The 15,226-nt window shown below is 38.6% G+C and overlaps 1 protein-coding gene and 1 long non-coding RNA gene across 7 annotated transcripts in view; one reads left to right on the top strand and one right to left on the bottom strand.

Annotated features, from left to right (window-relative positions):
* GABRR3 (gamma-aminobutyric acid type A receptor subunit rho3) overlaps positions 1–15,226 on the bottom strand; it is a 34,869-nt gene that overhangs the window by 18,399 nt on the left and 1,244 nt on the right. For both annotated transcript variants that reach the window (XM_054054598.1, XM_009557173.2), the window contains exon 2: positions 8,182–8,294. In XM_054054598.1, coding sequence (XP_053910573.1) covers positions 8,182–8,294 — 113 coding nt within the window. The remainder of the gene's footprint in view (positions 1–8,181; positions 8,295–15,226) is intronic.
* On the top strand, positions 994–15,219 carry LOC128850412 (uncharacterized). Of its 5 annotated transcripts, none has more exons than XR_008447840.1 (6): positions 994–1,358; positions 4,921–5,147; positions 6,315–6,421; positions 8,935–8,999; positions 11,037–11,178; positions 13,638–15,219. It is a non-coding gene; the product is annotated as an uncharacterized LOC128850412 (long non-coding RNA). The 5 variants fall into 5 exon arrangements; XR_008447837.1 differs by having other exon boundaries at positions 8,863–8,999; XR_008447838.1 differs by lacking the exon at positions 8,935–8,999 and having other exon boundaries at positions 996–1,358.

Below are 15,226 nucleotides of genomic sequence, written 5' to 3'. Positions count from 1 at the left end.
AAGCTTTTTAAACTTGTCTATTTCTTTTCCTTTTATCAGTGGCACGCCAGAATAGTCCAGAAATATCACTCTCCTGATAACCAGACACAATACTGTGTCTCTCTTTGGAATTATCCTTTAAATAGCAGCCCTTGAGGATTACACAGCTGCCCCCAGTCCTTACCAGTAGAGAACTTGAACTATATTTGAGGTATTTTAAAATCTGGCTCTGTAATCTCTTGATTTGACTTGTATTTTTTAATGGAGGGTTTGACCCTGCACAGAACAGACGAAGGTGCACAGGAAAGCAAGGTAAAACGTATCCAGAGTTAAAAGGGAACACAGGAGCTTGTTTCAGCACTGAAAGAGCTGTGTTATCTGGCTTGGAAATCATGCCTCCCTCTGAGAGGAATGAAGCGCCCAGTCTGTTGGCCAAAGCTCAGAACAAAATTCAGAACTCTAGGCAGCAAAGGTCAGTCAATTAATTTATGAGTAAAACACTGGACAGTGCTTGGGAAAATGCTACTTCTTTTGGAGAATGGAGACAGCAGGACACATCTGCACTAGGTGCTGATGCACGAGAGTATCAATGTATATATCCAGCCAGGCTTCTTCACATAAACCAATGAAAATTTTTAAGCATCTCCTAAACCAGTTTTGACCATATCTTGTCTTTGTTTTGACCACACCATGCAAAAAGTATACTTTTGCTAAATACCAACTTATATTGAGGACTGAATCTGAATGGAATCGTCTTCTCAGCATTCCGCTGAAATCTAAACTATTTTGCAAACTAAAGGCAGGTTTAGCCTAAGTGGAAGTCATCGTGGGATTTATACACAATGTGGACAGCATTCAGAAATGGCATTCACGCATGATTTATATGCAAAGATTTGTATGCAAACCCAGCACAAAGATGAGGTGTCATCTATCAAGCTCCTTATTTGCATGCTGAAACAAGACAAGCCTACACTGCAGAGCTGACACCTGAGCTAGCTGAAGGTAAGGAAGGGTGGCTCGGGGAGCAGGCTAGCTGTAGCACAGCACTCCAGCCTAGGAGCATGATCAGTACAAAAAGCTGACTAATATGGAAACGGCACATAAGACAGAAATCTGGCCTTACGCCTTGGCTCCATTTAAAGTCCGTGCAGTGTAGCAGGCACATTTGAGCTTGGGATGAGGTGGCTTGTACTTGGAAATGCCTGCTGGATACCAGGGTTGCGTAGAGAGACTGCAAATAGGCAGATCAACTGTTTATTATCTAATCTTACTCACCAGGAAGCTTCAACTCCTTGATACCATAGGTGTATTCAGACTCTTAGCCTGGGACTACAGCAGAGACACGTGGTAGGATATACTGGAGGTGATCATGTCTGAGGGTACGTTTTATCTTAACTGCTATTACTCAAACTTTAGGGGATGATTTGCTCAACCACCATGTTAAAAATAGTGGGTTTAGTCCTCTTTATGTAGAATTATGTGGGTGGAAGGGAATGAGAGAGGAACAGCTCTCTAGATGAAATAACGGCTTTGCCAGTTTCTGAGTCAAGGACAAATCTAAATCAAATAAAATTAAATGTCTACTGCCTACATTCTTCAGACAGGCAAGGAGCTACCCACAAATCATATCACAGAATAGGATGACTGACTGTCTAAGCCATACATCATGTGTAGTGAGGAACAGGTTTTCCTTAGTGACAGATGATCAAAGTGTGATGATGGCAGTCCTAATACTTCTTCGGGATTTCCAAAAATGATAGACAATATACTACCCCAACAAGCACCTTTCCAATGTGGCTACAATTTCATTCAGCAGTTCACCTCGTCTGGGCAGATATAAAAGAACTGTTCACAGAACTAGAAATTAGTGGCAGCTTATGGTTACGTTGGTTACACGCACACAAACTGAAGTGCTAGTCATACATAAATATATACAAAGGCAGTTGATTCTTGCGAAGGGCAGCTTGCACTAAGTTGGAAACTGTTACAAAAACAAGTCGGGGGACACACTGAATGGCATAAAAGAGATCAAAAGCTATGGCCAAGAGAAATACAGTGGATGGTTGTAAAGTAAATTAAATAAAAATAGAACTGTTACAGTGAAATTTCCTCCTGATTAGGTAGAAATGCTATAATTGTGAAACAGACTCCTTGAAAAGATTCTTGTTCTCTAACTGAGGAAAACCCGAAGACTGTACTTATGCTGCTTGATGAGAAAATATTGTTCAGTCTAGTGTTCACCACAAACAATTATTAAACCACATCCCCTAACCTATTATTGACAGATCACAGTAACTGTGGATATTTTCTTTCTGTTCTTACTCTACTTTGACAACAAATGTAAGTAAATTATAGAGATACTAAATACCGCACATAAATGCAACCCCAGTCACTTTTCTAATCTGAAGCATTTTTATATTGCTGTCACTAACAACCTCTCCCCTCCATGACATACATATTGGCTTACTCCTGTCTTGGTCTTCTGAGCTTTGTAGCTCGCTGGGAACATTTCTTTCCATGATTAAAACCAACTCCATTAGAAACACTAATAATTAACTATTTAGAATAGGTTGCTGAGAACTGTAATTTTTTCATCACTTGGAGTTGTTTTACCACAATTGGATATTTTTTAAAAAGCACTTCAATAAGCATTGGAAAGGATCCTAAACTAGCCAGAACAGTGGTCTGATTTGTCTGCCTCTGTGTCTGCACCACAGCTTTCTCCCTAGTACATTGAGAATTTCAATCTCTGGGTGACCATCAGGCAACAACATCAAATTAAGTTTGAAAAAAAGTAACGAAAGCAAAGCTGTGTTTTTTATTTCCCAGCTTGACAAAACTGGGGATGGAAGAGAGGATTTTGTTATTAAATTGAGCAGCTTCAGTTGCTTCTGGAGCGTTGCTACAAATCATTATTTTAGAGGGATTAGTGATTTTCACAATGGAAACTCCACAGATTTTCAAGATAATTACTCCTCAGCAGAAAAAATAGGATTGTTTTCAGATGGATTTATCTTCACACAAGCCATTTCCAGTCTTTTATTTTAAATTTTTAAGCATAGCAAAAGAATTCCTTGATAAGCATGGAATTTTTTTAATAGACAGTATAGCAGACAAATTCTGTAATACCCTTTTTAGAAGGGATATGACGTAAAAAGGATAGCTTTTCAGCATTTTAGGATCAACTTCTGTAGTAATAATGACTGGTTTAGCCAACTCTATAGCATTTTTGTAATAGTCAGGCCTTTCAACACACAGCAGATTGCACCTGAAATTCCGTAAGTTAAATGTGGAATTTAGAAAAAACAGCCACTGTATCCCAGTAGGCTTTGTAATAGTGTACGCTGGAAAAGAAAGCTAGATCTACAGAAAGCCCCCAGTAGGAGACAGAGACCAGGGGAGGATTAAGGTTTATAGAGTACTTTCTTCTAAACAAAAGGCTTATGGGCCTGCTGGGGGGAAGAAAATCAGATAGAAACGTAAACAAGCCCCAGAAAAGCAAAGCTCTGTGGATGTATTTGTTTTCTTCTGGCAATGACTGAAAGAGGGAAATTATTGGCAATGGTATTTTCTTCTTGTTACTGTTTTGTTTCTTTATGTATATGTGAAATGATGGCAGACTGGTATTAACAACAACCAGGTCTTAGAATAGAAAAATTAGCAATGTAAGAGGAAAAAAATCCAGGAGAAAGGGCCTATTAGAGGTCTTGCAAATTAGCAAAATATTTCCCTCCTGTTCTGGGCCCTGGATATTCCTTCCAGAAACGTATGAGAAAAAAAATATCCCACTTCCGAGTAAGTATTCTCCACCACAGCAAGAAGATATTTCTGACCTTCAGGGAGGGCTGTGGTGCAGAAAAGAAAACAGCTTGGTGACAAAGAGCTATTACAAGTCAGCATTTTTTTGAGCCCTATTTTCTTCCCTTTTTACCTTCAGATTAATTTACCTTCCCTTTTTACCTTCAGCTTGAGGAGGAAGGAAGCATAAGGGGGAGTGAGTTAATAGGATTTCTGATCCTCTGAACATTTGGAATTAAGATTAGGCTTAATTGCAGATTGAGATGCAAATTGTCTATAATAGAAAGACTCTTTCCTCTTGACAAGCTAAACACTACTGAATTATTATAATTATTATGGTTGAGAAAGCAGAGATAACCAATTTTAAAACTTCTTTAACTAACACACTGTTAGCATAGGAAATTACAGGTCCTTAAGACACAATGTAAAAGAAAAGCAAAGTTGTCATACTTAGGGACATAAACAGTGACAAATTGCGTGTACACAGAGACAGTGATCATGTAGTTCCTTGATTTTTTGATTGAAAAATAGCTCAGAGGGTGCATGGAATGATTTTGCCATCAGGAAAATCAAGACACAGAGGAATAATAGAACGCCCTCCACTGTATGCTAATGTATGATTTTTTTTAATGACAATGTTTATTTTTACCAAGTGGAGACAGAACTGAGGAAACTAAAAGCTCATACCAATGACCTCTACTAGTATTTTGAAATAAGACAGTTATAAAAATAATAGGATATAGATAAATAGAGGTCCAGTAGAAAAAGTAACTTTAAAGCTTTTCCAAGGATTCATTTTAACACCTCTCCCCACATACACAGTTTTGGCTGCTAAGGCAGCCTGCATTGTGGCCCTCAGATCTGAGCTGCTAGAAGTCGCTGTTCCTTATCTGATATTGGCCTGTGCTCACCTGTGCTCACTGAGTTTAAAATATGTGGATGACCATTCCAAGAAGTCCTGGCAACATAATTTAATTTATTCATTTTTCTCCAGTCCAAACCTAAGCTATCTTCTCACAGATTATCAGGTTATCAGGCTGCTGAAAAATCAGTTGAAATACTTTAGGCCATAGCGGTACAAAGAGATTAAGTCACAAAAAGGTCTGACTAAGCCTACTGACAGTCTTTTGTTTCCTTTGACAGGACGTACGGAGAGAGAGAGACTCAATACACTCTGCTGGCCACATCTCTTTGCATCAGTGGGGTTCCATCTGTTGGACACTTTCAAGCAAAAGAGTACCATGACATTACACAGAAGGCAAGAACAAAACAAAACAAAAATCCAGAAAAGGGGGAAAAAAACCCAACAGCTCCTACCCATCCCTAGCAACCCAAGAGCCTGACTTAGGGAATAAGTGCAATGTGACAATGTAAGTTTAGTGTTTTAAAGGAGATTTGGCTGTACTGAATTGTTGGTCTGCTTCACTCGACCTCACTGTACAATGGACTGCAGGCAAAGTAACATTTCTAGAGCAAAAATGTAGAAACAGCTAGCAACTTCCTGGTTTTGCTTCATCTTGACACAGTGTGCTTCTCAGACTCTGATATCTCATCTGTTATTAAATGGACAATGTCAGGACTAAATTTTAAAATCAACAGTCAGAGGCAGATTCTGATTGTGCAGCTGATACCGCATTGCAATCAACAGAATAATGCCAAAATACATTCACATAAATGACAGCAGAGTTGTGTCCATTTGGTCAAAAAATGGATCTCCGGCCTCCGCAGAGCAATGATACAGTTTCATGAGAAAGCAACCAGTCATGTGGGCAAAGTCAAAATTATTTCCAGTAACATTGCAGCCGGTAGCATCAGCATGCAACAGTTCTACAGTCATCGCCCCCAGCATTTCTTCTGTGCATGTTTGCTCAGTTTAAAAATCAAATTTAGCATGTGCTGTCTCTGTTTTTCATTTGTAACTTTATTATAAAGAGTAAAAAGTCTGGATCCTGTAGTCTCCCTCACTTACTTTCTGTGTATGGGCCTAAATGAAATCAAACAAGCCAGATTTAGATTTAGTAGTTTCCTGAACTGAGGAATCCCCAGTGGATTCGAAACAGCATGAATTCTTTAGCTGCTTTTTCTCCCAAACTGTTGCAAAGGATGGATGATCTTGTCAGGGAAAGGGGCATAGTGGAGCTTTATTAACAAAATATGTCATTCTAACTCCATTACATATCCAAAAGATCGCAATGAGGTATAGGAGAGGACCAAAAAATTGCCCCTCTTCTAAAGGTAAAGATAAATTTTAAAATACTTGTTTATCACCCAGTTGATTTGACCTGGTTCTTTTTTCTCCCATCAGTGTTGCGAATGGATGCATTGTGCTAAGCTGAATAAATCATGCACTCTGGCGTGTGACAGATACAAGCCCTTCATGAATCACAGTACTGAAATGCTTCATTAGATTTGATAAAAACAAACCCAAAATTTCACCTGCTTTAAATACATAAAGCCATAGTGTTGTCTTCATGCAATTCAGGGCTATGTTATGACTGGTGTGGCAATGGTATCTCAAATGTCATCTTTTCTTCTAGTTAAGTTTACTTCTGCTGCACACTTGATCACCATTGTCCTTCAGAGAAAACCATACTCGGTCTCTGCTGCCATGCAATATTTCTGGGTTCAGAATTCATTTCAGCTGGTGAGTTTTATCCTCTGTTGAGGTCGTACTTGGGTACTAGGTCTCTGCTGCTGCCTTATTAACCTGCTTTTTGTGAAAAACAAACCATTCTTTACCACTCTAACATCACTGAAACCAATGGTAATATAGGAATAATGGAGTATAAATGTAGGATTGACATTAACTTCACTGAGAATGTTTTCACCGTGCACTGTAAAAATGCTAATGGATCTATGTTGTAGTCTTAGAGAGGTTCACACATAAGTATTCCACATATTAAGAGAGTTCTGAAAATTTGGAAGTGTGCACACTGTTGGATATGACTAAAAAAACTAACTCCCGTGTCACTATGGCATGTGGATGATAGAAGAGAAGCAAAGCTGGTGCACTCTTCTGCTGAAAGCTATTTCTGAAAGACAAGGAGTACAGCTGAAATTATACCCATGGCAATGTGATTATTGAGAAGCCTGTGCAGTGAAGTCAGTGGAAAAACTACAGCTGGCTTCAGTAGGAATTGAATGGGCTCTAGCAATAGTCATCTGAAAATAAAAGGACAAGGGGAAAAAGCCTGGTGCAGATTTGCTGAAGTGTAAAAAAATCCTTACTGCCTGTGGAAGATTACAACTGCCAGATCACAGGGTATATTCTAAAAGCTGCTTTAATGTACATCCTAAGTATTGCTTTCTGTGATGATCCGGTGGTAAAGTATAATACATCCCAAACTGTTGCTTGCTTTCGTTGAAACACTACTTCCTTTCTGAGACATTCTTTTTCTCTCAAAAATTTAAATTCCTCATGTGGCAAAGCAGGTGGTAACATATCCAGACTAAGAGATATTAGGTTAGCTAAGTACTAGGCAAGAGATATCCTAACTTTCATTGTCAAGAAACGGATAAATGTCAACCGTTTCTCAAAATCAGGCAAGATTTTGCTCTCTGACAGGATAGAATCTCTAGGGTAACAAGAAAACCTTTCACATTCTTGCAATGCATCCAGAGAGGCTTTTCTTACTCTAGGTCTCCCTCCTGGCATGCTGGTGTCAGCAAGAATAGCTCCACAAACTTCAGCTAGGCTCTGAGATTTATATGTTTACACAGCTGATTATTGGTCCTCATATATTTTATTTTGACTTCATAATCCAGAGCAGTCCAGTCTATTTTCATGAATCATGAGCACAGAACTGGTGACGCAAAGGCTCAGACAAAGCTTATTAGTGGGGTAGCTTTCTCATTTTACCTTTCATGAAGGAGAGTCATAATTGAATCCAAACTGTGAATATCCCATTGAATACTCCCTTTATCCACAAGCAATTTAGTTAAATGAAGAAATAATCATCATCATAGTGCTCAACAACACAAAAATGACATGGTAATAAACTGAAGGCCAGTGGGTAGTTCTTTTTAATTTTGTACAGAGCAGATGGTTTTAAGAATCGAAGGTTCATTTCAATCTCTCAAACAAATTCATTGAATTACTAAGTAATTTGCTAATTGCTACTAGGCTATGCAGTTTACAGGAATACCTGAAAATAATAATAATTTTTTTTAAATTAGTTCTGAAAAGGAGACAAGTTGAGCAGTTTCTCCTGTCGATATGCTAAGAAGTCCCTTGCCTTCAAGTATTTCTGGATTTCATCTTTATTTCCTAGAGCACCACAAAAGACATAAGCTGCAATTAAGTCTGTCATTCAATTTTAAATAACACTGGTGGACAGAGTTGAAGTAAACTTAAAGAGAGAGGATAAACTATTAATCAGCATAACACAGGCATGTGCTGCTTACCTCCAAATCCAGGTCTCAGTGCGAAGTCATGGTCCTCTATGTGAAGGAGTTGCTCAGATTTAAGAGGCCGTACTTTGGTGCTGTCAAGTTTCCTCATTTTAATTTCTCTTTTGCTATGTTTAAAGAAGAAATATGTGAGAAAAAAAATCTCTGCCTCATGTTCAGGGTGCTAGTTAAATGAAGAAGGGGCCCAAGAATCCTGGACAGTTGAATCTGGTATAAGGGAAACAATTGCACTAATGATGTTAGAGAAAGATACATTGGAAAAGGCAGGGAAATTAGGTATGAGGGTGTCCAGGTCCATGAGGAGCACCAATTATATATAAAAAAGTCCCAGGAAGTACATGTAGGTATTCTTCCTTTCCCTTCAGAGATTGTATCTACTGTTATATAAGTGATAATAGCTATTTGAAAAAATGTTATTATTCACATTAACCACTTTCCACACAGACTTGGAACCATGTATCCATGGTTTTGAACCACTTTGTACACTATCCATGTTACAGAGACAATTCTACTGTTTATTATAATTTTTTTTTTCCTAGGAGCTAAATTGAGTTAACAATAAGGACTAAGAAAGTGATGGTCCTGAACCCAGTGACTTGTTTTTTGAGATCCTCTTAAATATCACTCAGATTAGGCCAAGTTACTCATTAGCTCATCCCCTTATTTGCTGTTCAGACACATAGCATTTCTTCGCATCAAGAGTGCTGACTCTGCATTTTTTCCCGTGACATACATGCCTATATGTAGCACTAAGGCGACACAGATGAACCTGCACTCTAAGCAGGACGCCATGAATCCTGTACTTCTTTCCGGTGAGTATTGCTAACTTTCTTCCCTTCACAGAACGAACTGCACATCATCCCAAATTCCACTGGGAAATCAACATGCCTAAGAATGGACTTGAGCTCTTCAGAGAGAAACCTTACGTGCTGGCCTTGCATTTAGAATAAACAGCAGAGCAGATGCCTGCAGAATCCTTTTCTGTTTTTCTTAAAAAACAGAAGCCATGACACAGACAGTGGAGGGGTCTGGTACATGCCCATATCGCAAAGGTATTGGGTTAAAACACAAACAAGATCCACAGTCAGATCTGGCAAGTGATGGACACAGGTTTAGAAAGAATCCATTACATTATTTGGTTCTGCTATAAGCAACATGCTGTGGTGTCTCCTCAAATTTCCACTCCTTGTTGCATGTCCTGCTTTAAGTGTCTGGAACCAAGTAATGACAGAACTGCCCATACCTTAACTGCAGAATTATGCCTAGCTTTGGGCCCCTATTTCAGGAAAGGCACGGAAAGATTGTAAGAACCTGTGTAGTTTAATTTAGAGGAAGAAGGCTGAGGGAACATGTCGCAGTCTTCAGAATACATCATGCACACTTCCCAGTAGGATAAGTATTGGCAACAAGGGAGATCTATGGTACATATTAGGAAAGTTTTTCTCATGGTGAGAACAGTGAAACATGGGCACGTATTGCTTGGGCAGGTTTTGAGACTCCTTTCACTCTGGATCTGGAGATTCTCCCTAGACATAATTTCTTTCATGCCTTCTGTCATTCCCTGGGACCTTGCTGCCAGCAATTCTAATCATTACTTTAGACTGAATTATAGAAATCTGCTCTGAAGATTTACCCAGTAGTCAAATACTGCTTTAGATGAGTTATGGAATACCTTGGGATAAGGTATGCATCTGTATTTACTTTTTTTTTTTTAATCCTTCCCCCTTTTTTCTTCATAATTAATCCCAAGAAATTACTTCATAAAATGCTATGTTGCATGTATTCTTAGGTGGCTGCTGGGCTATTAAGAGCCGTTTGGCTTGAACAAATTAACTTACCTTAGTATTCTTGAATGGCTCTGACAGTGTTTTGTGAACCAAATTATCAGGGCAATGAGAACACCCATCAGGCATTTCAAATACAGACTTCAGTTTTCTAAGTATGAAAATTATGTGAATGTTAAAATGAAAACCCACGCTTCAGAGAATTAAAATCACCGCAGAGCAAGTCTGTATCACAGTAGAATGGGCAGTAAAAGTGAACAACTGCGATGATCTGCAATAGGTATGCAAGGAAATTCTGCTGCTTGGGAACCAGCAGCAGAAAATGATGAATTACATTCAGAATGCTGTGGCACAGCTAATACAGTTTGGAAGCATTAGGTTATTTGTCATCAGACGTGCCAAGGAAAATACCTATTTGATGCTCTGATGATTTTACTAGAAGAAGAAAACTAAAACTATGATACATCTATTACAACTTCTAACTAGAAACAAGCATGAGACTGAGGAAGACTTTCCCAAGTCACAAAAGGCAAAACATAAGCTACCAGGGCATGATTTTTTTTTCTTAATGAGCCACTGAGAAAAGATGTTATGGGATTTTAGTATTTCTTCTGTTTTCCTGAATGAAGACAAAATAAAAAGAAATGCTGCATACACAAAAAGCATCTTTTGTGCCCACTTACTTGAACAGCTTCTCCAAGCTGATGTTCTATATACAAATGGTGGAGTAACTATTGTTATTTCTAGCTGCCATCAAAAGTGGTTGTTTGAGCTAGGCAAGATCTTGTAAAGGTCAGGACAGCACTTTCATTACAAACATGCTGCATTTTCTCTTCAGTACCTTCCTTCAGCAGAATATGTGTTTTTATTGTAAAAGAAAATAGGCTTACTTGGAGAGATATATACTCATTGTACTTGGAATTAATTTCATGGACACTGGTAACATTGCATGTGTTAAAGTACCAAACTTAGAAAAATCCTATAAAATTTTCTAAAATACTAAAAAAAAAATATGCACTTCTGCTTCACATTTTTTCTATTCCTTTACTGCTTACTCCACCCAAGACTAAGAAGTGTCCTCCAGTAGATATTCCTTTAACATCAGCATCAAGACTCCAGATGTTGCTACTTGGCTAAGAGTTACAGTATTAAATTGTCCTCACTGCAGCACTGAAGTTATTTGACTGATGACTCAAAGGATTTGCATGTATGTATTTGTTTACTCCCAAGAAATCTTAGACCTGTATCTAACTACTGATCAGCACCACAGCACTATGAAATCATCAGTAGATGTTTCCTTGAGTGCTCCTTTCCATGGCACACATTCCATTGAAAAGCAGAAGATCTAACAGATCTAACTAACCTAGGTCTCAGAAAAGCTTCCCACAGTCAGTCGAGATACAGTTTACATTCTCACGGAACCACAGCAAAGACACAGATTATATTTTGGTGGCCCGGCACACTGGTCTCTTTATCACACAGCTTTGGCCAGTGCACCATAATCCAGGAGTCTAAATGCAGTCATTGATTCTGCACATTCATGGTATGGCATATGTCAGGCTGTGGTGTTTGAGACAAAGAGCCTACAGCACCTAAGGAAAGGAATCTCTCTTTTCTTACCTGAGGCAGTAGTAATAAAGGGAACTTTGGCAGATGGCTCGGTATTGCTATAGATCTGGGCAATGATAAATAACAAGTTTGTCAGTCTCAGTGAAGCACATGCTCAAGAAACTACCAGTTTCAATGATAATAGCTCTGCTTTACACAGCTGTATTCCAGGCAATGTTTTACATTATGCAAATGAAATGGTAATCTATAATTCTAACAGAGAGCAGAAAAAGCACTTGAAATGTTTCATATCACATAGGGAAGACATCCCTGCTGGTACTTATATAGGAAATTAATGGAAGCACTAGGTCTTTGATTGAAAAAAGTGAGATATACTCTTTGGACGCTTCAGTACCCAATACTGTTATATGGACTCATGGTTCGACGCCTCAGTGTCTGATGGAGGTCTCAAAGAGCAGTCAGTCACTGCCTACAAAATCAAACCAACTCATTCAGAATTCTTTAACAACAGGCAAATATGTGGCAGGCTTTTAGAGACAAATTTAGCTGTTCCCACCTAACAGGGAAACAGCAAAGGGTTGTTCGAGCATTTAACCACCTAATACCATCAGTGTAGTTTCACAACCAGTGGCACTCATGCAAGTAGTGTGGTTAGTATCTGATCTGGTTCTCTTTAGCTTGCCAGATTATCAAAACTTTACGCTGGTTCAAGGGAGAATCAGACAAGTTCATTGAAAAAAACCAAACAGTGAATATCACTAAATCTGTATAAATTAGGTTTAGTTATCTTATAAGTTTGCCCTGTCCTTATTCTTCCAAACTTCTGCTCACAGCCTTTGTTGGAAAGAGGTCACATGGACCTCTGTTGTTACAAGATCCTCTGTGGCTGTTTTTCTGTTTTAAAGCCGTGCGTAACTAATGATAAGTCTTTGGTAGGAGACTGGAGGAAGGATGGAGCACCTCTGGGTATTCAGGAAGGTATAAACACGTTTCCAGCACCATTGTCATCAAGATAGGTTTTGAAAAATCTGTAACTCACGTCTCAGGAAGGATAGTTAGGAGAAGTTTTGTTTCCAGCCACACTAATTTAGTATCCAAGATACCACACTTCCTCTGTTGCTGCAGTATGAGGGTAGTGGGGAAAAAGTTCCAATCAAATTAAAAATGAAACTAGGTAGGTTTCTGAAAAGAACACTGAAGCACCTTTTTATGAAAAGAATACCATGAAGGACCCTAGATATAATGGCCATAAACTTCTTTCCAGTGCTATCTCCCTGAGATACTGCAGCTACTACCAAAGGAAAGAAAATTAGAAGTTACAGAAAACTTATTCTCTGGAGAGCGTGTGGAGTTATCCAGCAGTGTGATCTCTGAAACTTGTATCATATTTGTCAAGTTTTGAAACCCAGATAAATGCATTAAAATTGCACAGTTCTCTCTCTCTCACAAAACTGCATTTCCAAGGGTTCAGTAACATCAGTAACATGTACAGTCAAAAAGCCTAATATTTTGACAGTTGAATGTTTGGTTCTTTGCTGTAGGAAAGACCATGAAAATAATCTCTTTCTCATGTACTTTTGGTTAATGCTTTAAAATCTTCTTTACAAGAGAATGCAGACAAATAGCTTTGGAGGGAGAATTGGGTTACTCTATTAAAACAGTGGAACTTGTAGGTTAAGTAACATTTTCACATGGGATTCTTTTTAAAAGGCCACCCATTTAACCAAGGCCATCTGTCAGCTGTGTCCCTAATAACCCTAGTGCTGGCTGAAAGGTTTTTCCCCAGAAACAAAACGAGGCTGGTGGATAGTCAGACCTTGTTGCAATGTACTGGAAGATAATGCTGCCTTTAGAAATAAAACAAGAGAATCAAACAAAGAGAAATTAAATGTATTTGGATCCTTTCCACAGAAAAGCTGATTTGCAGCTGTTAAGCTTTGGGATCCTCTGTGGCTCAGGTTCTGCAGTCTTCTTCACAGTTCCAAATCACTAGGGCACAGGAAGACATGAAAGACCAAAGCATTGCCTTGTATAAAGAAAACTACTACACAGCTGGGAACTTAGTCTTGCCTGCCTGTTGTATGCTTCCATTTCTAGGTAGTAGTAAAGATCTGTGAAGATGGAGAAGACACTGTGCTACTATTATTACTGCTCTCCTGTAGCAAGAAATCATCAAAGGATGTCCAGCAGGATGCCACAAAACAAGCTGTCTCCTACCATAAGGCTTTTCGAACACTTTTTGAGTTTTTAAGCTGGTGGTAGAGCAACTCATCTCAGCTATGCAAAATAGAATAAATGCAAACAATATTAGCATATTTCTTTTACCACTGACGTGGTGTATCAGCTGAGCTTAAAATAGACTTTCCTTACCACTACAGCAACAAAGAAATATTTTATTCTGTTTCCATTTGAGCCTTAACTGCTTCCTGAGACCAGTAAAGTAGCAGACTAGACTTTATTTTGATATTAGGGCTAGTTCCATTTGGTTTATTAGCACAAATAATTGTGCACTAGCACTCACTCCAAAACTGTCAGCGAGCTTGAAGCAGTCTGCTGAATAGCCATTCTTTTCACAAGATTTTTTCTTAGACCAAGCTTGAACCTAAGACCTTGAGTTGAAATCCAGATATACCAAGCAATATAGCATCTCCAGGCACCTCCATTGTGTGAATAGGTGATGTTCTATCGCCTTGCATTGCTTAAATGTGATTTTATCTAGGCATGTAGGGATTCAGAGATATGTCACTGCTGGATTATCCCCTAAGAAGTGATACAGAAGATAAACAGCTGCATACCTGCTACAAAGCATGTCACTTTAACACCAGCTTAAACACATCATGGGAGTTGAACTATGTAGCTCTTGCCCTATACATGATATCATGTGAATAAAATATGAGGTCTACTGCCTATTTTAATAGGGGGTCAAGTACACAGAAAAATGTAACAGTTGTCCCCTCTCCTTCCTTAAAGAGAGCTATTTACAATTTCCCCTACCTTTCAACAAAGAGAGATATTGCTTGGGTTATCACGTGGCAGCTGTGAAATTGCATTTGTGGGAAAAAGCACTAACACTTTGCACAGAAACTTACAAGTCAAAACCTTTGTATCATTACTCATTTTAAGCCAACTACTTGATTGGAAAGACTAGGAACAGACACAATCTTCAATGCCTGAAAGTGTAAGTATATTCCAGAAATGGAACACACCATGCCATCACTACAAATAACGTACAATTCACCTCACTTAGTGCCATCAAGATATCTTCTGTATATTGCTATTATACCCACTTGTATATTGATATTATATCCACTCTGCTGTTTAGCTAATGGAAGACACTTTATAACATTGCCACAGAACTTTGGAAGGCCTTTATCCTTCTTATAATGGAAGTGAGAGGGCAAGAATTCTTGCTACATCACAATAGTAGTCTGGTATCACACAAGTTAAAAGAGCTGTGTGTGGGTAAGAGTGTGTACATACCTGCATATGCATGAAGCGTTCACATAATCACAATATGAAGTGTGTGGTTATGAAAAATCAATTAACTGTTCACCATTTCTCTTTCGGGTACACCCTATCACAACTATATCTACTATAAATTCAGAAACTGGCAAAACAGGACAGTGAACAAAAAGAAATGTTGCTGACAGCATGAAGTTTATCAGATGAACATGGGCAGAGAGAGT

This window comes from Cuculus canorus, chromosome 1, assembly GCF_017976375.1.
Source record: "Cuculus canorus isolate bCucCan1 chromosome 1, bCucCan1.pri, whole genome shotgun sequence".
NCBI classification, from domain to species: Eukaryota; Metazoa; Chordata; class Aves; order Cuculiformes; family Cuculidae; genus Cuculus; species Cuculus canorus.
The sequence above is the reverse complement of the archived record's forward strand: the minus strand, read 5'-3'. Positions and strand labels throughout refer to the sequence as shown.